This window comes from Lycorma delicatula, chromosome 2 (assembly GCF_047948215.1).
Source record: "Lycorma delicatula isolate Av1 chromosome 2, ASM4794821v1, whole genome shotgun sequence".
NCBI classification, from domain to species: Eukaryota; Metazoa; Arthropoda; class Insecta; order Hemiptera; family Fulgoridae; genus Lycorma; species Lycorma delicatula.
In genome coordinates, this window is record NC_134456.1 from 36,565,911 (window position 1) to 36,589,129 (window position 23,219).

Below are 23,219 nucleotides of genomic sequence, written 5' to 3' on the forward strand. Positions count from 1 at the left end.
AAACATTTAATGATCTATTAAAAATTAGGTTGTATTTCAACCACAAATAATTTAAAACGGACCAGAAACTGTTAATTCATAAAAAAATTATGTATAATCCGAAACATACAGAATAACTGTAAAGAGGAAAGAAATTTACATTGAAAATTAGTCTTTTTTTTATCTAATGAGACACTATCCTATAGAAACATCTTTGCAATATTTCATGTTAACAAAACACCACGTATTTTATTTTCACCACAAACATAACTATCTAAAGATAAATTTTTAACAAAATACAGAAATTAAAGTCGTGACCGGAAACAGAAAACACAGCTATTAGTAAACAGAAAAAGATACCAAAATAGGTCAGAACTATTATAATAAATACTTTTATTGATTCACCTAAAGAACAGGTATAGTTGTTTTACAAATATTATAGAACTAACATATTTTCCAATTCTAAAGTAGAAATCTGAACAAATTGATTTAGGCGATTACATAAACAAAATCTATTTCTCCAAAGCAAACTCATACAAACATAAGAAGTAAAAATACTTACTGATTATTCAAGGATGCATAAATAAACATATATAACACAATTAAGAGCACAGATAATTGAATAAAATATGTAGTGGTTTTTTTGCCTTTTCAATTTTGTTTTATTATTTTCGAAAAACAACCGCAGTAATCTGTCAATACAAGTGTAATAACCTACAACAATTACCATTTAAGTAAACATGGTAATACCATCACCATGGTCTTACCATGATCGCAAACAGTAAATAAATTTTTTATATTAAAATGAACGTGTATGTGATTAATCACAATATGAAATAACATAGAATAAGTACTTTTGAAATGTTATACAGTTTAACAGCAACATATTTATTTAGAGATTAAATGCATCAATAAAAATAAAATTAAATAATAAAAGGTAAGAATTTAAAAAATTAAGCAGGGTTTAACTTCAACTACAAAATGTAATAAAATTTACTACAAATATTTTCAAACGTCACAAAAAAAATATCTGAAATATAATTTCAAATAAAAAAAATAATTTTGTAATATACAAAAAAAAATTATATTAAAAACATAATTTTGTGATATATTTCTAATATCTGAAATTTCTTTCTTGGAAAATATTAAATAACATCAGTAAAAATTTTCACTTATATCCCATTTCATGCGGTACAGAATTATCAGTCTTACTGGTAATTTTTTTGACAAGTTTAACAGATCATAACAAATCAGACTTCATTAAAATGGAACAACCACAACCCTGAGAAGTTTTTAAAAAATTACCAGCCCCTGACATATTTTTTTTTTTTTTTTACAAAAGAAGTATTTGTTTAATTATTTTAAAAATAAAATGACATTTCTACATTGCTATTTGTAATTGAAATTGGACTGTTTTTCTAATTTTTTTTTGACAGATTTATCAAAGTGCTCAGTTTTTTCAACAAATATTCTGACTTCATAACTAAACAAGCAAACAATATTTAACAGAAGAGACACATTATTAATTCATCACTATTTTTAATGATATTTATTATTAAGTTATAAATACAATAAAGTTTAATACATACATATATATAATACAGTAAATAATCCTGTTTAAATATTAAAATATTAGTCGTTACCAACTAATAAATAATGACCATTATGGCCAAAATTATAATTCCATCAAAATTACTTTGATGAATTTTTAGTGTTTTAATTATTAAAAAAGTTCACTATCTACATTTCTTTTTAAATTCACTTTACTAACCCTAATTTCTTAGCTTCTATTTCATATATTAAAAGTCTCCACATTTTCACAACAAACACTTCAGCCTCTTCATCCAGAACCTGAAAAAAAATAATGACAAATGTAATTATAAGAAAATTATTAAAAAAGAAAACTACAAAAGAAAAGGATCAAACATTATAATTCAAGTCCATTTACACGCTCTTAAAATTTAAAAAAAAAGTCACGTATAAACAAAAAAAAAAATTATATTTTGTGATATAAAAAGAAAAAAGAAGAAAGATGAAGAAAAAAGATTATGTTATGTCCAAACTTGGTATATGTGTACAAGAGATGAGATCACGGGGAAAATACACCTTTGCACCAAATATGGTACGTCCAAGAATAAAAAAAACATAAAAACTTCTGTTACATGGACTGCCAGATCACACTATAAACAGTTACCTTTCTGATGTCAAAAATGAAGTATAATATTTACTTCTTTTTTAATTATTGGAATTATTCTTGTTGAAACTGAAACTATGAGGAAAAGATACAAATTTTTTAGACTATGGGGCAAAGTGTAAGAAGATTTTCACACTTCTTCTGTACATAAAAAAATATTTAATGAAAGTATGTTTGTTAGATGTACATTATTAGTTTTTTTATATTAAATTCAACATTAAAAAAAAATTGAATCTACTTCATCAATCATAAATTTTCAGTTTGAAAAATAAAAATTTTGAAATAGTACTTTTTCCCTTTAAGCACACTGAATAAATTTGAAAAAAACAGTTTCAAATCTTTAGTCAGCGGATGATATACTACTATTTCTTTTAGTTATTTATACAACACACACACACTGATTATCACAATAGGATTCCAACAAACTAATAAAATGCATTTATCTGTTTTACATAAATGTCAACATGTCTACTAATGTCAAGATTAACCAGGCATTTTCTGACTTATTTCATCGATCTCAATTTATTCATTGAATACAATGAATATGAATCTATTCATTGAATACATTTACTGAATATTTGGTAATGATAGCTGTACACAACACGTGAGCCTCTAATTTTAAGTCATTTAAAAAAATTTTTTTTTTTACTGACAAAAAGTAATGCAGTGGAAATTTAGTGAAAAGTAGTAAAACACACACTGTGCATGAAAAAATGCATGTGAATATATTTACATACATTACATATTATATACATTTATAAGTATGTTTCAATCATCAAAAACTATTCATGCTACCAGCTTGGTGCTAGATTTCATCTAGTTACATATTAATAAAATTCCAAGGATTATAGTTGTCCTTCTACCAACAAATTTATGAACTTCTAAATTAACTTTTACCTAGGTTTTAAGAGTACTTTGACTATATGCACAAATTCTATTAAATTTAACCAATATTAGATTTAATATGTGTTTAATTTGTGTTAATATTCAGGAATGGTTAGAATCAAAGTGAAATAAAAACTACTATAGTTTATACTTTTAAGTCTTTTCTTTAAGTAGCATTTAATAATAGACTGACAGATTATTGGCCTCCAATTTACGTAAGGATATCTGTATTCATAAAATAAATTTTGTATAACTATTACTAACCACAATACTCATATTTTATCAACTGCACAATATAAAATAAAAACGAAGTCACTTCAGAAACTATCCAACTGGTGTTTTTTTTTTCGAGTTAAAGAAAATGAGAAAAACCTAGAGTTAAAAAAGCAAAATATTGCCAGACCTGCTGCACAAGTGATTTTTGTTACCTTAATGGTAAAAGTTAAAACTGGATAAATCATAGTCCCATTATCATTTGGTAAAATTGAGTTTTAAAACATTTTATGTATGCTTATATATTATTTATTTTAATCCATACTTAGTTATATTAATGCTGTCATGTCAAGTTTTACCAAAGATCAGTAAAACCCAAGCTAAAGGCTGTGTATGATTCAGGAAGTATTCATCAATGGTGCTATGAAGATACATTAATTTAAAAACAATGGTATAACTAAAGGGCAAAATTTCAACAAGAAATTATCAACAATCAGATAAACAAAATGTTATATTATTTTACTTTTCGACAACCAATAGAATAGTATAAAAACAATTTTCTAGACACTCAATTAACAAATATTTTTGACCCAACTTCTCCACAGTCTTCAAAATGCTGTTCACTATAACAGATCAAACCTGTGACAACTGTAAAAAGGAAACTCCAATCTACAGATCTCCATGCCTCTCAACAAGACCATAACTTTTTAACTAAAAATGCAACAACTACCCAGATGCACTTAACACATCTTCTCCAGATATGGCTTCTATGTGGTTTCTAGTTATTCTCCAATCTACAAATATCGGTCTTTAAATGATGATAATCTGAGAATCAAAAGCAAAAGGATGTGCAAAATATACAATGACAGCTGAATGGCATTAAAAGTAAGATGTTTTGGAATTTGCATTTCAATATGATAAATATTCTGAACAACAGGCTGTATGTTATCATGGCATTCATACTTTCAAGAGCTGAGTATGTGAAACATTTCTGTTTCACTGCTCAAGGTCAGATACTTTATAAAACAGATTTTTTACATCAAATGAATGAGTATTACTTACCATTTGTACATCATCAAGAATACCTTGAGGAGCACTTCCTGCAAGAACTTTTGAACAAATAAAATCTACAAGTGTTGGTTCTGGCTCTCCTATGTACTCTATTATTTTTTTATTAATCCAAGGCCTTATTCTTCTTTCCATTAGTTGCTAAATGAAAAGAAAATAAGAAACAATTAAAGAAAATATATATCAAACAATTTTAAAAACAAAAAATACAATATAGGAAAGTACCTATAATCATGCAACAATGTAATTAAGATTGTCATACTCGTATACATTTTAAAAGTTAAAAAATATCAGCAGTTAGATTGTTAAGTACTTTTTATTTTTTTATTTTTTATTGTCTTCAGTCATTTGACTGGTTTGATGCAGCTCTCTCCAAGATTCCCTATCTAGTGCTAGTAGTTTCATTTCAGTATACCCTCTACATCCTACATCCCTAACAATTTGTTTTACATATTCCAAACGTGGCCTGCCTACACAATTTTTTCTTTCTACCTGTCTATCCAATATCAAAGCGACTATTCCAGGATGCCTTAGTATGTGGCCTATAAGTCTGTCTCTTCTTTTAACTATATTTTTCCAAATGCTTCTTTCTTCATCTATTTGTCGCAATACCTCTTCATTTGTCACTTTATCCACCCATCTGATTTTTAACATTCCCCCATAGCACCACATTTCAAAAGCTTCTAATCTTTTCTTCTCAGATACCCCGATTGTCCGAGTTTCACTTCCATATAAAGCGACACTCCAAACATATACTTTCAAAAATCTTTTCCTGACATTTAAATTTATTTTTGATGTAAACAAATTATATTTCTTACTGAAGGCTTGTTTCGCTTGTGCTATTCGGCATTTTATATCGCTCCTGCTTCGTCCATCTTTAGTAATTCTACTTCCCAAATAAAATTCTTCTACCTCCATAATCTTTTCTCCTCCTATTTTCACATTCAGTGGTCCATCTTTGTTATTTCTACTACATTTCATTACTTTTGTTTTGTTTTTGTTTATTTTCATGCGATAGTTCTTGCGTAGTACTTCATCTATGCCGTTCATTGTTTCTTCTAAATCCTTTTTACTCTCGGCTAGAATTACTATATCATCAGCAAATCGTAGCATCTTTATCTTTTCACCTTGTACTGTTACTCCGAATCTAAATTGTTCTTTAACATCATTAACTGCTAGTTCCATGTAAAGATTAAAAAGTAACGGAGATAGGAAACATCCTTGTCGGATTCCCTTTCTTATTACGGCTTCTTTCCTATGTTCTTCAATTATTACTGTTGCTGTTTGGTTCCTGTATATGTTAGCAATTGTTCTTCTATCTCTGTATTTGAACCCTAATTTTTTTAAAATGCTGAACATTTTACTCCAGTCTACGTTATCGAATGCCTTTTCTAGGTCTATAAATGCCAAGTATGTTGGTTTGTATTTCTTTAATCTTTCTTCTACTATTAATCTGAGGCCTAAAATTGCTTTCCTTGTCCCTATACTTTTCCTGAAACCAAATTGGTCTTCTCCTAACACTTCTTCCACTCTCCTCTCAATTCTTCTGTATAGAATTCTAGTTAAGATTTTTTATGTATGACTAGTTAAACTAATTGTTCTGTATTCTTCACATTTATCTGCCCCTGCTTTCTTTGGTATCATGACTATAACACTTTTTTTGAAGTCTGACAGAAATTCCCCCTTTTCATAAATATTACACACCAGTTTGTATAATCTATCAATCACTTCCTCACCTCCACTGCACAGTAATTCTAAAGGTATTCCGTCTATTCCAGGAGCCTTTCTGCCATTTAAATCTTTTAATGCTCTCTTAAATTCAGATCTCAGTATTGTTTCTCCCATTTCATCCTCCTCAACTTCCTCTATAACACCATTTTCTAATTCATTTCCTCCGTATAACTCTTCAATATATTCCACCCATCTATTGACTTTACCTTTCGCATTATATATTGATGTACCATCTTTGTTTAACACATTATTAGATTTTAATTTATGTACCCCAAAATTTTCCTTAACTTTCATGTATGCTCCGTCTATTTTACCAATGTTCATTTCTCTTTCCACTTCTGAACACTTTTCTTTAATCCACTCTTCTTTCACCAGTTTGCACTTCCTGTTTATAGCATTTCTTAATTTCCGATAGTTCTTTTTACTTTCTTCATCACTAGCATTCTTATATTTTCTACGTTCATCCATCAGCTGCAATATATCGTCTGAAACCCAAGGTTTTCTACCGGTTCTCTTTATTCCGCCTAAGTTTGCTTCTGCTGATTTAAGAATTTCCTTTTTAACATTCTCCCATTCTTCTTCTACATTTTCTACCTTATCTTTTTTACTCAGACCTCTTGCGATGTCCTCCTCAAAAATCTTCTTTACCTCCTCTTCCTCAAGCTTCTCTAAATTCCACCGATTCATCTGACACCTTTTCTTCGGATTTTTAAACCCCAATTTAAATTTCATTATCACCAAATTATGGACGCTATCAATGTCTGCTCCAGGGTAAGTTTTGTAGTCAACGAGTTGATTTCTAAATCTTTGCTTAACCAAGTATAATCTATCCGATACCTTGCAGTATCGCCTGGCTTTTTCCAAGTGTATATTCTTCTATTATGATTTTTAAATTGGGTGTTGGCAATTACTAAATTATACTTCGTGCAAAACTCTATAAGTCGGTCCCCTCATTCATTCCTTTTGCCCAGCCCGTATTCACCCACTATATTTCCTTCCTTGCCTTTTCCAATGCTTGCATTCCAATCTCCAACTATTATTAAATTTTCATCTCCTTTTACGTGTTTAATTGCTTCATCAATCTCTTCATATACACACTCTACATCATCATCATCATCATCATCATCATGGGCGCTTGTAGGCATATAGACGTTAACAATCGTTGTCAGTTTAGGTTTTGATTTTATCCTTATTACAATGATTCTATCGCTATGCGTTTTGAAATACTCTACTCTCTTCCCTATTTTCTTGTTCATTATGAAACCTACTCCTGCCTGCCCATTATTTGAAGCTGAGTTAATTATCCTAAAATCACCTGACCAAAAGTCGCCTGATCTCTTCCCACCGAACCTCACTAATTCCTACTACATCCACATTTATCCTATCCATTTCCCTTTTTAAATTTTCTAGCCTACCAACCTTTTTTAAATACAAATAACTAATTTTTTTTTACCTTTAAATCAATATTTTTCAATTACAAGGGGCAGTTCATAAATAATGTCAATGTGACATACCTGCTAACCTGCACCAGTTGTGGTTGAAGACTTGAAAAATCAGCAAGCGATCATTACTCTCCTAGTGTTTGGGATTTTGAATAGACTAATAAGTGAAATGGTCCCTGTACACATCTCAGGTATTCTGACTGAAGAGTGATGATCTTATGTTTAATGTTACGTGAAAAGTACCTTAATTTTTCCTGTTTAGCCTCCGGGAATTACCGCCAGGTATTACTTCAGAGAATGATTGAGGATGATATGTATGAGTCTAAGTGTAGTCTTGTACAGTCTCAGGTAAACCATTTCTGAGATGTGTGGTTAAATGAAACCCAACCACCAAAGAATACCGGTATCCACAATTTAGTATTCAAATCCATGTATAAAAGCTGATCTGCGAAGACATGTTCACCACTAGACTAACCCGGTGGTTATGTGAAAAACCTGACTGACATTCACAACACTTTGAATGAAGTTTGTAATGAGTAAACAGTAGATTCAGTTAACTATTTGATACTCATTTTTTTTTTTAATAATATCTTAACGTAATATTCAAGGAAGGTAAAAAACATTAACAGAAGAGAAGTGTAAAGCTCGTATCAGATTTTCTTAAAGATTATTGAATGATATAAGAGGAAACATCACAAGCTAACAGATTCCAGCAGCAACATCGGTTACCCACATTTTGAAAAATTTCTGCTTAATGACTTCCTCATTGTTTACATGTTTAACAGAAACAGAAATACCTAGATGTCGCAAGATATCAATGAAACAGAAATTTGTCACTGAAGGTCAAGCATTCCTGTTTCAAACTGTCATTACTAACAAATATATATACAAACAGGTAAAGCCAGTGAACTAATGAAACAAGATATGTTTAGTGCAACAAATTAAAATTTCATAATGCAGGTTATGGGAAAGAAATAAGATGTATAAATTACGTGTCACACAAGGATGTCTATTATCACCCATTTGTTTAATCTTTATCTTAATAACATGATCCATTTATGGAAGGAACTACCTTAGCTTCTTAAAAAGGGATTTTAATTAATGACATATGTTAATTATTTATTTGCAGATATTATGGCTATCTTAGCAAAAAGTGGTGATGATGATTTGCAGTAAAACATTTAACATTTTGTAAAGTTACAGAACAGTATAATTGCCAAGTCTCAGCTTCTAAAAGCAAAATTTTTAGTTTTAAGGGAGCCTGTAAGATCAAAGATTTTGGTCAATAATAAAATAATTGAGGAAGTGTTTCTTTGACTGCTTGGACTGCCACATATCCTATGACAATAGCAATGATGTTGAAATGAAGATCAACATGTTTAAATTAATGAGTGGTACTGTTAGGAAGATCCTCAGGAATAAGGTGTGTCCAAAGCCAGTTAAAACGTCATGGCAGTTTTAACACTTCTGTATAGCAGTGAACCATGGGTTCCTAAAATTAAGGATATACGTAGGAAACAGGCTGTAGAAATGTCCTTTTTGAGGAGTTTGAGGGATGAAACAAGGATGGATGGGATGAGGAATGAGGATATTCATCAGGATTTGGGGATTTATAGTTTTAACAATGAAGTATGCCATTATAGAAGTAAATGATAGCAGCATCTGGTGCGAATGCACGTTAAATGAATTCCTACGCAGTTTTTTTTTTACACACCTGTTGATGGGCATCATAGAGGAAGACCTAAAACACTAGAAAAAATCCGGAATAGGTCACTGACCTAACCAGTGATGAAATGATTATGAAAGCAGGATTTCCAGAGGAAGCTGAGAAGCTTCCATTCCAATATCTTGAACTTTATCTTGCCAATATGCAGAATTCATTAGGTTTTTCATTAGGTCTTTGATAAAACAATGTCTAACAAAAAGTGTGAAAATTTCAAATATTGAACTCTGGAATCTCATAAAAGTTCTTGATTCTAAAGAAGAAAACTCCACACAAAACTCCATGAGCATGAAGGGTAGCGAACACTAGGTGGTACACTGGATTTAAAATTTATGAGAAGTGGATTTGCAAAAGTAGTCAGCCAACTGTGTTCTTATGTTTGAATGCAAACAAGAAACAGAATAGGTAGACCTGTAATTGATTCTGCAGCATTTTCACCAAACCTAAGATAATTCTTATAAAACTAAAAATAAACAAAAGTGAAAACCAAAACAAAAATGTAACTATACACTCTCCTTTTTTTCTGGGATCTCTTATAGAGCTGTTTTTCTTTTGATTATTCTTTTATTTTTAACTTATTTAATTTAATTTAATTTATTTAACTTTACATTCATTCATATTCCCTTTATTGTGTACTATTTTGATTTTTAATGTTTTTTTTCTTGGTCTTTAATTTTTTGTATTTATTAAAACAGCAAATTAGGTTGGAAATAATTATGGATAAATTTCAAAGTTAAGGACTTTTTTATGATTGTTTATGACGATCATCAACAAATCGTCATTTTTGATGAAACATGGTAACATGATGAAAAACAAAAAACAGTCCTTGCAGTATCTCATCAAATAAAATTTCATCACCAAATAAATAAATCAATCATTAATAATCACAATTATACTCATCATCATTCTTTCTAACCACAGGATTCCATGGAATCCACGTACTTGTAGGAACAATACTTTAGATTACCCACCACTAAAAGAACTGAGATTTAGTCAGCAGGAAAGGTCATAGAGTAATTTTTTTTTTTAGAATAAGAAAGGCATTCTGATGGCCAAAACTACCTTCAACAACAGTTAATTTTTTCTTTAGTATATAAAAAAAAGTATACATAAAAAACCAACAAAAAATATAAAATTATTTATATAAAATCAACAGATAAAATATTTCATCCTGGAAAATATCTCACTAGTAATTTTTGTTAAAATATACCTAAACCAACTGAGAATATTATACTTGCAGTATCAATGATAAGAGATGATTAGGAACTTCCAGAAAAACTATGCAAAGGTATTCTTTCCACAGCTCTCAGTTCCAGTTCACTTATACAAGTCTGGCAATATTACTGTTATACGATGATAAGTCAAAAAGTAAAGGGAAATTTTGATTTCCCTCTAAATCGCACGTATGGCAGTAATTACTGTTCTGCTAAGACTCATAACTTCTATCAACTTTTCATTGAAGGTATTGTTTCACTGTTAGCTATTCATTCAGAAGGGGTGAAACCAGCAGAGCTTATTCAGTTATTTGAGTAGAAGCAAGATCTATGAATGGATTGATCGGTTTAAAAATGGTAGCATTTCTCTCTGTGATGAACAGCAAGGTAGGTTTTCCACTTCAAAGACTAACAAGAATATTGAAACGGTTAAAGAAATGATTCTCTGTAATCGACGAATTACAGTTGATGACACTATAAGTGAGTTGAATGTAAGCCATGGCTCAGCATTTTCAAACACCCATAATTCTTTAAACTTTCGAAAAGTCTGAGCTCGCTGGGTTCCACATCAATTGACCAACATCTATAAAAAGAATCGTTTGAAAATTTCCCAGAAGCTTTTGAAATGTTACGAAGGTGAAGGAAACTCATTTCTTAAGCTAATAATATCCACTGATGAGACATGAGTCCATCACTTTGAACCCAAGAATAAGCGACAAAGTTTAATGTGGAAGCAACCATCTCCCACAGCAAAAAATCTCGAAACTCAGATGTCTGCAGGAAAGGTGATGATGATGATATTCTGGGATATGGAAGGTTTCATCTTTTTTGCACATTAAAAGAAGAGTTGCGAAAGAATCCTTATTGATTTGATGAAGAGGCCATAGAAGCGATGAAAAATTCCTGCACACCAGATTGAAAACGTTCTTCCAGGAAGGAATTCAAAAGCTTATTAAATTATGGATTAAGTGCATAGAAAAAGTAGGAAGGGATTATGTTGAAAAATAATGCATCATGTATCATTTATGAAAGTACATTTGTACTTTACTTTTTGACTTGCCCTCGTATTTAAGTATTAGAGTTTGAGTCAGAGGTCATCTGCCTTGCTCATAAATCAGTCCTACATATCGGTCAGCTAAGAATATCATTACACCAAATCAAACCTTATCAAAACAAGCTAGATCTACTTCATGAATTATCATAGTCAAACCTGTGACATTCTACTACCAATACAAAAGCACTGCCAATCTAATTAATTCATTTCATAAATAAAAATTACACACCTTAAAATTACATATGATACAGTAGAACAATTTTGAAAGTTAATTAAATATTAATTTCAACTTGTGTTAAATGTTTTTATGCTCTTTACATCCTTATTACAGAAACTGGTTTCTTTAGTCACTTTAGCATAGTACAAAAGACAACCTGATACTTAAGCAACACATTATTAAGCACTATTATCCAACAATGCATATAATGAAAAATATTACCCAAGATTTGGGAATTTTTATTTTAATAAGAAATTATAGTTACATTATCTACAGCAGCCCAATCCAACTGGAACGCAAACAGAGCATTTTTGTCAGTAGGAATTTTATCTATTAAAGTTTTAATGTGTTTTCTTTTCTCCTCTTGTGTCTTAGCTAAATCTTCCTTCTTTTCTTCTTTTACCTTTTTCTTATCATCTGAGTAATCTGGAAAGGTAAATAAAAAATGCATTGCTGTAAGTAAATCTCAAAAAAACTTTAGGAAAATATAATTTTACTTAGTACAAGATAATAATCTAGGGGTTTAGATACAATTAAAAAAAAATTTTTGTCCATCTTTATTTACACTGTTAAATTGAAGATTGTAAATCAACATTTATAAATAAAAATTCTTTGTCAATTTGAAAAATTTATTACTTTAAAATCTACTAACAAATATATACAGATAAAATAGATTAGAAATAAAATATATATATTTTCTTAATCTTAACGAAAATGCAACATTAATGAATTTTAAAACAGTATATGGATGATAATATACATCTAAAAATTCAACATGCAATTAGCAAGCAATGCTTGTTGATAAAATATTAGGTTTTTTACGTATTTGATGCCAGTAGTTTCAAAAAAAAAAAACACTAAAGGATGTTAAAAATGAAACCATCAATTTTAAGAACACCAGCTTTAACAAGCAATAATCAAGGTCTGAAATACTAGAAAGAAATAAAACCGATGCAAATTAATCCAAAAACTGTAAAAACTCTGCAGTAGAGTAAAAGTGTCACATGTATAAGTGTCACTGAATATTGTTCATATTGAATATTATTATTCATGGGAATAGCTATCCTACTTTCAGAAATGACTGATATCTTACATTACATCATCTACAATTACTTGTTTACATATAAAAGTTGCAGCACACAAATACACAGTAAACTAAATTTAAAGTATTATTTATACCAATTAAAAGAAATTTTACCTGATTTTTTTTTTTGTTTGACGATCAACATGCCATAAAAAAGTAACTGAAGTTTTACACTAATAATAATGGTTTCATTTGCTACATAAAATGTAATTTTATTCTAATGATAAGAAGTTGTTAATCAACATTTTTCATCCCAGAAAAAAAATGCTAATTTTTTTAAAAGAAAGAAATACAAAATTTAAATTTTATTTATTTTATAAATTTTATACAAGTAAGACTCAAGGGGTACATTGTTACAGGAAAAGGTGGTATTAGCAAGTTATCACCGCAAGTGCTGTATTGGTTAATAGAGTTTGAATGTTCACTCAGCACACAGTACAAAAATGTGCATATATAATTTTTTTCTTATGGTGAAGAAAATATTAACAACCATTTTATTAACATTAAAACAAATGTACTTTTTGTTCATTTTTTTTAGCTACATGTAAATATCAGTTAATCTCAAATTATGCAAGTAGTTATTCTTAAGCTCTCATTCATTAAAAATAACTTCTAGTTTATATTAGCAATTAACTTGTTTCTAATTTAGTATAATAACAAGTGGAGTACAGAATGTTTGGGTATGTTAGTGTTTGCTAGAAAATTAAACTAGATATAAAACAAAGTTTATTGAGAATTTTAAAAAAGAAAATAAATAAACAAATACAGTTAAAACCTTTATAAAATGAAATCAAGAATCCCAGGAAAAAATTTGTTCAACAGAGATTCTTTGAAAAAATTATTGCTGAACATGTATGCACTGAAATATCCATCTATGTGTTACAATGTTTTTGAAATTTTTTATTTATGTTTATGCAGTGTAAATAAGTGGATAAAAGTTTGCACAGTAATTTTAGTGCTCTGCGTTAGTTAAAGGATTTTGGGAAATTCTGCTACTTAATGTATAGGCAAACAGTAACTGCAGAACAAGTGTTTAGATCTTTTGTTAGAATTTTATTGTTAATGGGTTATAAGAGAATCTTGGGAAATTTCACTTTACCAGTTCAATAAAAATAACCTGTCATTCTTGATTGTTGTCAAGAAAACTTTGTTTTAGTGCAGTAAAAAATTTGTAAAATCAAGGTTAGTTATATAGAGGTTCGACTGTAATAAGAAAATAAAGTTTTATTTATTTTATAAATAACTATGAGCATGTAATTAGATAAACTGTACTATGGAAATCTAACAACTATTTATTAAATATAGTAATCATTTGTTTGTCACAGATAGAGCGGATAGATAAATAATCTACTTATGGCTCATGTGATTATGTGCAAGCTACGTTCTTTAGCATTTGAGACCCTGTAATTGTAAAAAAAACATCAAAAAGCATTTTTTCAAGCTTGTGTAATCTGCAATCATGATTAAGTGAAGCAGTAAAACAAACAAAAATGCAATTGCATGTGGCTTTGAGTAAACTCAACAGACTTATAAATTTATCTCTTTGTCTATACAAACCCATATTTTTCCTTGTCTATTACAAACACATATTTTAAAAATATTTCTAAGTTTATATTTTATACACCATAGTTTATAAAAAGAATTATACAATCATTTGCATTTTGATTTAATACTGACACAGGTCCTACAGACCTAACATCTAAGTAAATGGAATGTTAATCAGGATAGCTTAGGATTCTCTGTCCAACATCCATTATGACAAGTTTTTCTACTTAAAATAACACAAGAAATTTATACTGAACAGAACATTATATTCATACGTTACATAACAATATTCTTATAATCTTCTTGTTGAGTATGAAATAAAAAAGTCTGGTTTAAATAAGGTTTGTATTTTGATTTTATCAACTGTGCATTAAATATATTAACAGACAATATATTAAATAAGAAGAGATGGCCGCTAAATTTATTAAATCAGTTTTATAAGAGATCAAATTTTACAAATTCTACACCTATATACTTTTAAATAAATAATAATAAATTATGAAGCTAAATATGAAGCAAGTAAATGTTTTGTTTTTAAAGAGGAATATTTTAGATCTTTGCAGATATATAAGGCAAAATAAAATTTATCTTACAAAACAATAAAACATAATGATAAGAAAATTAACAGTGACCTAAAGGAACAAGTTTCCTCTTTTTTGTTCCCAGATTGCTATCATCATCCTCATCTGTATTGAAAACTTCTTTTACATCAAACTTCTTTTTCTTTTCTTTCTCAGCGGCTGGTGAACTCCAATCTTTTGCAACACCTGTATAAAAAAGAAACATCAGTGGATAAGTTTACTTTTTTTCATAACTTAGTTTGAAACCTCCTAACTTTTCATAATATAGTTTCAAACTACTATACAAATATTATATATATGTAATATGTACATAAGATGTTTGATTAAAACATAAAAAGAATTTTTTAATTCTGCGCGCTGCCTTTTCAACAAAGTTCATCTTTTTTCTATACAAAGGCAGCACTCTCCGTCATGTATATCAATATTTTCAACCATATTAAATGCATAATTCTAATTTGGTCGCCGGATAATTAGGAAAATTGTAAAATGAGTGGGATTTATTTTCCTTTAAAATGATGGAGAAAAAGATATTAAAAATGGAATAAAGTACAGTGAAGTGGTTAAGATGTTATGTCAACACCAAGAGTTTATGGGTGATACAAACAGTTTCAAGAAGGCCAGAAGTATACAAAGAGTTGGATCAAATATTAAAATCATCAAATCAAGAATTATCACTTCAAAATACGCCACAAACAAAACTATAATATAACCAATATTTTGTTTCGTTGTATTAAATGCTATTTTATAAAAAAATTTAATTTTCTTAAGAATCTGAACAAAGCTGGCAGAATTTCTGATTTTTTCAGATAGTAAGTCAATATTCAGTTCATCCCTCTTCTTTATTGCAAATTCATGCTGCCAATTCTATATAAATGTGGATGTTTCAGGTCAGAAACTTGAAATCAATTTTCATTACCCATTAGGCTTATTATGTACCAGGGCCTGTTGTTAGCAGCAAGTACTCAAAAGTTAATATCAGTGTCTGCAACACTAAAAACTAATGAGTTTTAAGGCTCATTTTAGTACTAAAACTAATCTAGTTCTATTTTAGTTTTAAAAATAATGGTTTTTAAGCAACCAAGATGCAAAGAGCAACCAGCTGGTTGTAATGCTTATTTTCTCAGGAAAAATGCAAAATCTACGATTTGTGTTATTGGCACTTATTGAAGTATTTAACAAATCAACAAATGATTTTAAAGACATTTGTACAAAATTAAAAAAATCTTTATATTGACTTTCATTAAAAAAAAAAAACAAAAAAAAACTGCATACATTCCTTTTTTTCAATGTTCTTCCAATAAAAGACACACACAGTATTTTCATTTTGTTTTTTTATTACTTAAATATTTGTTAACTACAGCTACTTTCATCTATGTCCATTCAGCTGATTAGTTTATACAATACTGACAAAATTCTGAGTTGTCGATTTAACCTCCTACTCTGGTCTCTCACTTATCTTCTCCAGCCAAATTGGTTGTCAGCAACTGATTTCCATGTACATTATAACCCTTACAACCCAGAAAAATATTGCACCTTATGTTGATATATTTCGAGTGATGTAATGAACTCTCGTTGATACTTCAGAAAATGTTGTCTATCTGAACTTCACAGTATATGATTCCCAACTACGGTCCAATTTTATTTAGATACAAATGAACATCGCTCTTCATTGTAACAACACTTCCCTAGTTGTAATAAGACTAAAGAGTCAATTAAAAGTAATATAGAATATTAGTGCTACGGTTAAAATGTTTTATCCACCTTATAATCCCTAGATATGTGGTCTGTACACATATCCAAATACTTTGAGTGCTGAAGTCTTTAATTTATAATCTAAGTGATTTCGTGGAATGAAACATTTTTATTTATTTATTTATCTCTTAGCATTTGCATCTCAGTGCCGATAGGAGATGGGCTTTGGGAATGACTAATTGTCACAAGGTATTATAAATTTCCTGCCAAACCGGCTGAAATTCTTGTTATAGGTACATATGTAAAGTGTGTAATGAACTTCCATGACTTCAATAAGACAATTACAAATAAAGTAAATGGTATTTAAATGAACAGAAACATAAATAAGCATGATATATTACACAGGAAAACAAAATTATTACTAACCTGCTTTTGAATCTTGATCATGATGCGGTGTAGGTTCAGGTGGAGGAGGTGGAGAATGGGAAGGCGGACTTGGCCCAGGAGATGCAGATGGCTGTGAAACAGAATCAGTTTCCATCATTAATGCGCGTTCTGCTTCTGCTTGTGCCTCAGCAAACTGAGCAGCTCTCTTTCTCAGCTCTTCAAGATCAGCTGCATCTTTCTCCTTTTGTTTTGCTTCTCTTTCTCTCTCCGCTTCTCTCTCTTTTTCCCTCTCTTTTTCTAACTCTCGTTCTTTTTCTTTTTCCCGTTGTTTTTCATGTTCTAAATTAACATCTATTACAAGTTTTGGTTTATATAGTTCTTCTCTAGCTTTTAATGCCTGTAATGACAAACAATAACATCAATACCTCAACAAGGAACAATTTACTAATAAATTTATAAATGATTTAAAAACATGAATAAAATCTACTGTAAAACTAAAAATCAATTATATCTACCTGCTTCTTACTTACAGCCAATAATTAGCAGAACATAAACACACAAATAGTCCTTTATATACATAAAATTACTAGATATATAATAAAAGTGCTTTTACTTTTCTCCTTTTATTCGAGTAAGTTCTGGTTACCCAACCCAAACAACGTCTAAATGATTAAAAATTCTATGATGTACTAGAAATTTAAAATTTGTTAAATTAAAAACAATAAAAGATTTACTTTGGCATATTCTGTTTCAGGATCAGCTGTTTCATTACTCGCATATATTTTAGCTCGTAATTCTTCTAATTCTTCCTTTTCCTTTTGTCTATCCCTTGCATCCATTTCCATCTCTTTTGCTCTTTCTTCAAGCCTCCTTTGAAGTTCACGCCCTCTAAAATAGTAAACATAGCAAATAATTAACATTTTCTCTTAAATTTCAAAATACTTAGTCTCTAAAAAGAATTTGGCTTAAGGAGATGTGTAAATATTTACAAAAGTAAAATTAACAAAAATTTCACTAATCTAAATTTTCATACATTCATTAACATTTAGGCATAGATAATCTAAAACGATGTCTCTGAATGATTCATAAAGTCCTCTTACTCAATACTTATTCACTGTCATAGAATACAGATAAACCCCACTTCACTATTTACATACTATTAAATTAGTCATATGCTGAACACGACTAATTATTCTGAATGTTTACTGCTAGTCATTAAGTTCATATAAATTTAAGATGACTACTGAAAAAATATTTCATTTCAAGTATTTATGTGTATTTTAATGGCAATTATTGTTATTTAAAAAGACAACAGCAAAGTTTATATAACAGATGGAGATTAGAGTTTATTAATTGATTAAGGACTAGTAAATACATCCATGTTTACTTCATTGCTATCATCTTGTGCAATTTATTGTAAGCTGATTCTGTCAGTAGTTTTTTACTAATATGTTACATCTTAACACTAATTCTTCATTATAAAGTAAAAGTTTCCGAAGATTAATACTAATCTTTTACTCTACTACTTTTTGACTTTGAGATTACACTGTCATAATATTCATTCTGTGTGCCAAATTACAATTGCTGTATTCAGTAAATTACAATTTAATTTTGGATTTTGTTCAATTTCAGACCACCATTCCTAAGATTGTTACTTTAGAGTAACTGTAACCATTAACCAGACTATCAATCTATCAATCTCACTGAAGAAAAGAAAATATATGTAACTGGGTAATGATGCTGGTTATCAATCCAACTACCTACATTAATCTTTTGATAGTATCTCAATAAAATCATATATTCCATCATTACTGCTTAAAATCTTTTTCAACTGTGACACCATTAATTATTATTATTAATTTAAGTATTTAAAGTACATATATATCATTTTAATGGTAAAACATCTGCTAAAAGACAACTACAGATGAAATATTCTACAATGCGAGTCTTTCAGTAATTAAAGACACAAATTTCTCTACAGCAAAACAGTCAGTTATTTATTAACCAATATGGCGTTTTTTTTTCACTTTTTATTATAATTTCCAGCAACATTAATACACTTGTCCTACCTCTGAATCAGTGGTTTATGCCTGCAAAGAAATCTTTGTCATGATATCAGAGCCAATTTAGCAAGCTTTCTTTGATGTCATCAATGCCATTCTAATTACATAACATCTCCAGTAGATCAAACAAGTGAAAATTTGATAGGACCAATTCAAGACCCTATTAAAGGGGATGAATACTTTCCAATGCAATCTGTCAATGATTTCTAAAGTTACATAACTGTGTGAGACCAGGCATTATTGTGAAGCGAATGATGGCCTTTGCACCGAGATCCAGAGGATTTTCAACATTACTGGTTTCAATTTGTTAGAAGTTTATGCTGTTTATTGTTCACAGATCCTCAAGAAATCATCAAAAACCGAGCTTTTTGCATTCCAAAAGATTATCATCATGATTTTTCCTGCTGAAGGTTGGTTATGAAATTTTTCTTGACAGGCAAACTCATGTGCTTCCATTCCACACATATCTTTTTGATTTTGGTTTGTAATGCTGAATCTTTTCAGAGGATTAAAGTAATATGAAAAAAACGGTGCTGTGCATCACCTTCCTGCAGATATTGTTTTGAACCCATCTTGCACTTGTTTTATAGTGCTTGATTGAGATTTTTGGTGATAAATGTTATGAACAGAATCAACACTTGCTAATTTTTCAATAATAATCTCAATTGTTATCTATTATCAGATTTATTAGAAAGTCTGCGAGTTTAAAGTGCTGGAATGAACTTCAATTAAACATCCAGAACAACAGTGCTCATCAGTCACTGAAGTTCAAGTTTTAAAATTTTTCTACCTGCTTGTAAAAATCTCTGCGGCTCATACAAATTAGTCTGAACAGTTTGGACATAGAGTACATAACTGTTAACCAGTTTCATGTTCCAAAAGCAAAAAAAAGAATCTGCATACTGTTAACTAATTTGCAAATGTCAAAACGACTCACCATCATAAAATGAGATTTTGAGATTAGACAAAATAATTTTACACAAATAGCTGACCAAAAGACATCACAGGTTTACTAATTTACTTTTTTCAAAGTATCATAATCCTGTTTTGCTCTAAAACTGTTTGTATCTAACTAAATGACCCTCATATATAAAATAATCATTTCACAGAAGACAATCTCATGGCCAAGTGGTAGAAACCATGGACTTTCATATGGAAGACAGTAGGTTCAAATTCTAACCAGACAAGTCATTTTTTCACTTATTAAAAAAATGTTCATATTACATTTCTAATATTAAATACTTCCTCTCTAAAAGTATAAAGAATTTAGGAAATGCTTTTTAACTCCAAGATTCGATGAGAAGAAGGCCTGATATTCACCTCCCCATGGTAGAGAGGGTCAATGTTTGTATATATTAACAACTGCTAGTAAATAAAAGTAGCTAACAAATGAAAAAACCGTTACACCCAGTATAAGGATTTCCCCCGTTACAAGTGCCTTTGGCAAGGCAGAAGGAACTCCTCAGAAGGTGAAAACAGTGGTGAATACAGGACACTTTTTTTCTCCTGGGGATAGAAAACTGCACTCCTACAGTGGAGGAATTTCAGGAAGTCAATAGTATTAGAATATGGAAGGGAATAGAAAACCACTGTATTTAAGATCCTAGAGATAATTGCTTGCATTACACCAGAGTTAAAAGAGCTTTTTCTACAGATCTCTGGGAGGAGCAACAAAAGAAGAGAATCTTAAAAGAGGAATGAAGATATATAAAATGGATATATATTAGGATCGAGAGAATATTGAAAATATAATAAAATCGAAAAAGGACGGACTGCTGTTAAGGTACTGATGGGAGATTGGATGCTGTAATCAGAGAAGGTGAAGAAGGAAATGTGGTAAAAAAATTGAGCTTAGTGAAAGGGGAACAGATAAGTCAAATTTTAACAACAGAAAAATTATTCAAAACAAACAACTGGTGAATAAACCATGAAAGGAGATATATGTGGGTATCCCCTGGAGACGAAGCATGCTATCAGACAACTGTATGTTAGGATATGATTCTAGACCATTAAAAGGTATAAGAATGCTGTTAAGAGAGCGAATGGATTAGCAGGTTCAGATATCAATACTATCATTCCCCAATTATGATGAAAATAAGAATGGCTTTCAAGAAAGTTATATGAAAAGCAAAGGTAGTTAAGAAATAGAACTAAGAAAAGTTGAAGAAACTGGATGAGAAAAAATAGGAGAAAAACTAAGGTAATTAAGGAAAGTAAAAACGATAATGAGAACAGTGAGGAGACCTTGATGAGAACAGAAAATGCCACAGTAAAAACAGAAGAGGAAGAAGTAGGATAGTACAAGGGAAAGAAAGCCAAGAAACCATGGGTAACAAGAGAAATGAAAAAGAAAATGGAAGACAAAAGCAGTAGAACATGAAAGAGCAGTGTATTGTAAATTAAAACAATAAGTTGAGAGGAAATGCAAAAGCCAGTGAAAGATGGTTAAAGGAAGACTGCAAGGATATTGAAGTTCTGGAAAAGAAAGGGAAGTAAGATATAATGAGAGTAAGATATAATGAGATATAAGGATGGCAAAATGTTGCTTGAGGAGAAAGATATAAGAAAAAAATAGAAGGAATAAATAAGTAGAGGGTCTGTATATGACAAAAGAAAACCCGAGGAACTAAACATGAAAAAGGAATGGAGGAAGCTTTAGAGGATAAAGAACCATAGATATATTATTATATTAAGGATAGAACGAAATTAAATTAGTGAAGAATAAAAAATTAACTGGAGTAGATGAACCTTCCTTAGAATTTTATAAATGTTCTTTATAAATGGCTGAACTGTGTAACAGGAACAGGATAACATTAAAAAGGCCGGAAGACTATGAAATCAATGATACCAATTTTGAAGAAAACTTTTTATGACCTATGCTGCCAAAATATTGTACTAAAAGAGTACTAAACAAGAGGTTAGTATGAATAATGGCAGAGAATGTAGAAAGAAGTACAGGTTGGATTCAGGAAATTGAAAGAAACAACCGATTGCCATCAGGCTACTGAAGATGTTGGAGAGAAATATTTAGAGACAGGAAGAAAATGAGTCTAGTGTTTCATAGATTTAGATAAGGCATTTGATAGTCAAATAGAAGAAAATGATGAAAATTCTTAAAGAGAAAAGCAAAGAATGAAAAGACAGAAGATTAGATTAAAGAATTATACACCATGTAAACAGCAGCAAAAAAGGTAAACAAGAATATGACCGACTAAGTCAAGGTGCTAGGCAAGGATTCTGCCTCTCACTAACACTGTTCAACATCTACACTGAAGATATAAGGAATATATTAGAAGAAAAGAAGGAATAAGAATAGAATGACAAAAAATAAGATCCAAAAGGTTTGCTGATGGTATGGTAACTATAGTTGATGGCACACACACACACACTTTATGCTTCAAAAATTGTTTGAACACTGGAGGAAGGAATGAAAGTAGATTACAGATATTTGGATCCTATGGTGGCAGAGGACTAGAAGAGCACAATGGAAATAAAAGGAAGGATAGCGACAACAAAAGTAAGAGGGAATTACTATGTAGTAAGTCTGACCTAATAATTAAGGAAGAGGTCAACCAAGACCTCTTCTTAGAGCTAAGGAAAATATATGAGAAGTGTCTTGTATGCAAATGAAATATGGACAATGAAGAAGAGGAAGAGGGACTGGTTTGAACCAGGCCTTTCCTCCTATCCTATAGATGTGGAGAAGGATGGAGAAAATAAAATGGACAGATAAACTGGCTTATTTCATTTCTAATTAAATAAGTCATTTCATCAATGTCATTTTTCTTTATAAGTAATCCTGCAAGGTATTTCTAGATGTATTAAAAATGCAAATACATGTGACATTCTTCCCACATAAAATAAATTAATAATTTCAAATTATGATAGTCAATACAGAGGAGGATTGATTTTGTTTGATTTAACTGTAAGTGAGGAATAGTATTGTAAATGTTATCCAAAATTTAGTTTTAAAAATTACTTTGAATTTAAAATGACTGCAACCAAGACTTTAATTATAAGACAAATTTATACTTTTCTCTTCTCTTAATAAAATGCTGAAAATATAATTAACTGTCCTTATTCATCTCTATCTGCATTCTCCCAGTCGGATAAACAATTTTTACAAAATAAACATTCTTTATCATAA

At 29.9% G+C, this 23,219-nt stretch overlaps 1 protein-coding gene across 1 annotated transcript in view; it reads right to left on the reverse strand.

Annotated features, from left to right (window-relative positions):
* Positions 1–355: 355 nt before the first annotated feature.
* The window catches only part of LOC142320652 (RNA-binding protein 25-like), an 87,715-nt gene continuing 64,851 nt past the window's right edge, over positions 356–23,219 (reverse strand). Inside the window, exons 13-18 of the mRNA XM_075358692.1 lie at positions 17,744–17,897; positions 17,049–17,406; positions 14,982–15,116; positions 11,986–12,146; positions 4,334–4,480; positions 356–1,830 (exon numbers count right to left, since the gene is read on the reverse strand). Coding sequence (XP_075214807.1) covers positions 1,738–1,830; positions 4,334–4,480; positions 11,986–12,146; positions 14,982–15,116; positions 17,049–17,406; positions 17,744–17,897 — 1,048 coding nt within the window. The 3' untranslated portion in view covers positions 356–1,737. The remainder of the gene's footprint in view (positions 1,831–4,333; positions 4,481–11,985; positions 12,147–14,981; positions 15,117–17,048; positions 17,407–17,743; positions 17,898–23,219) is intronic.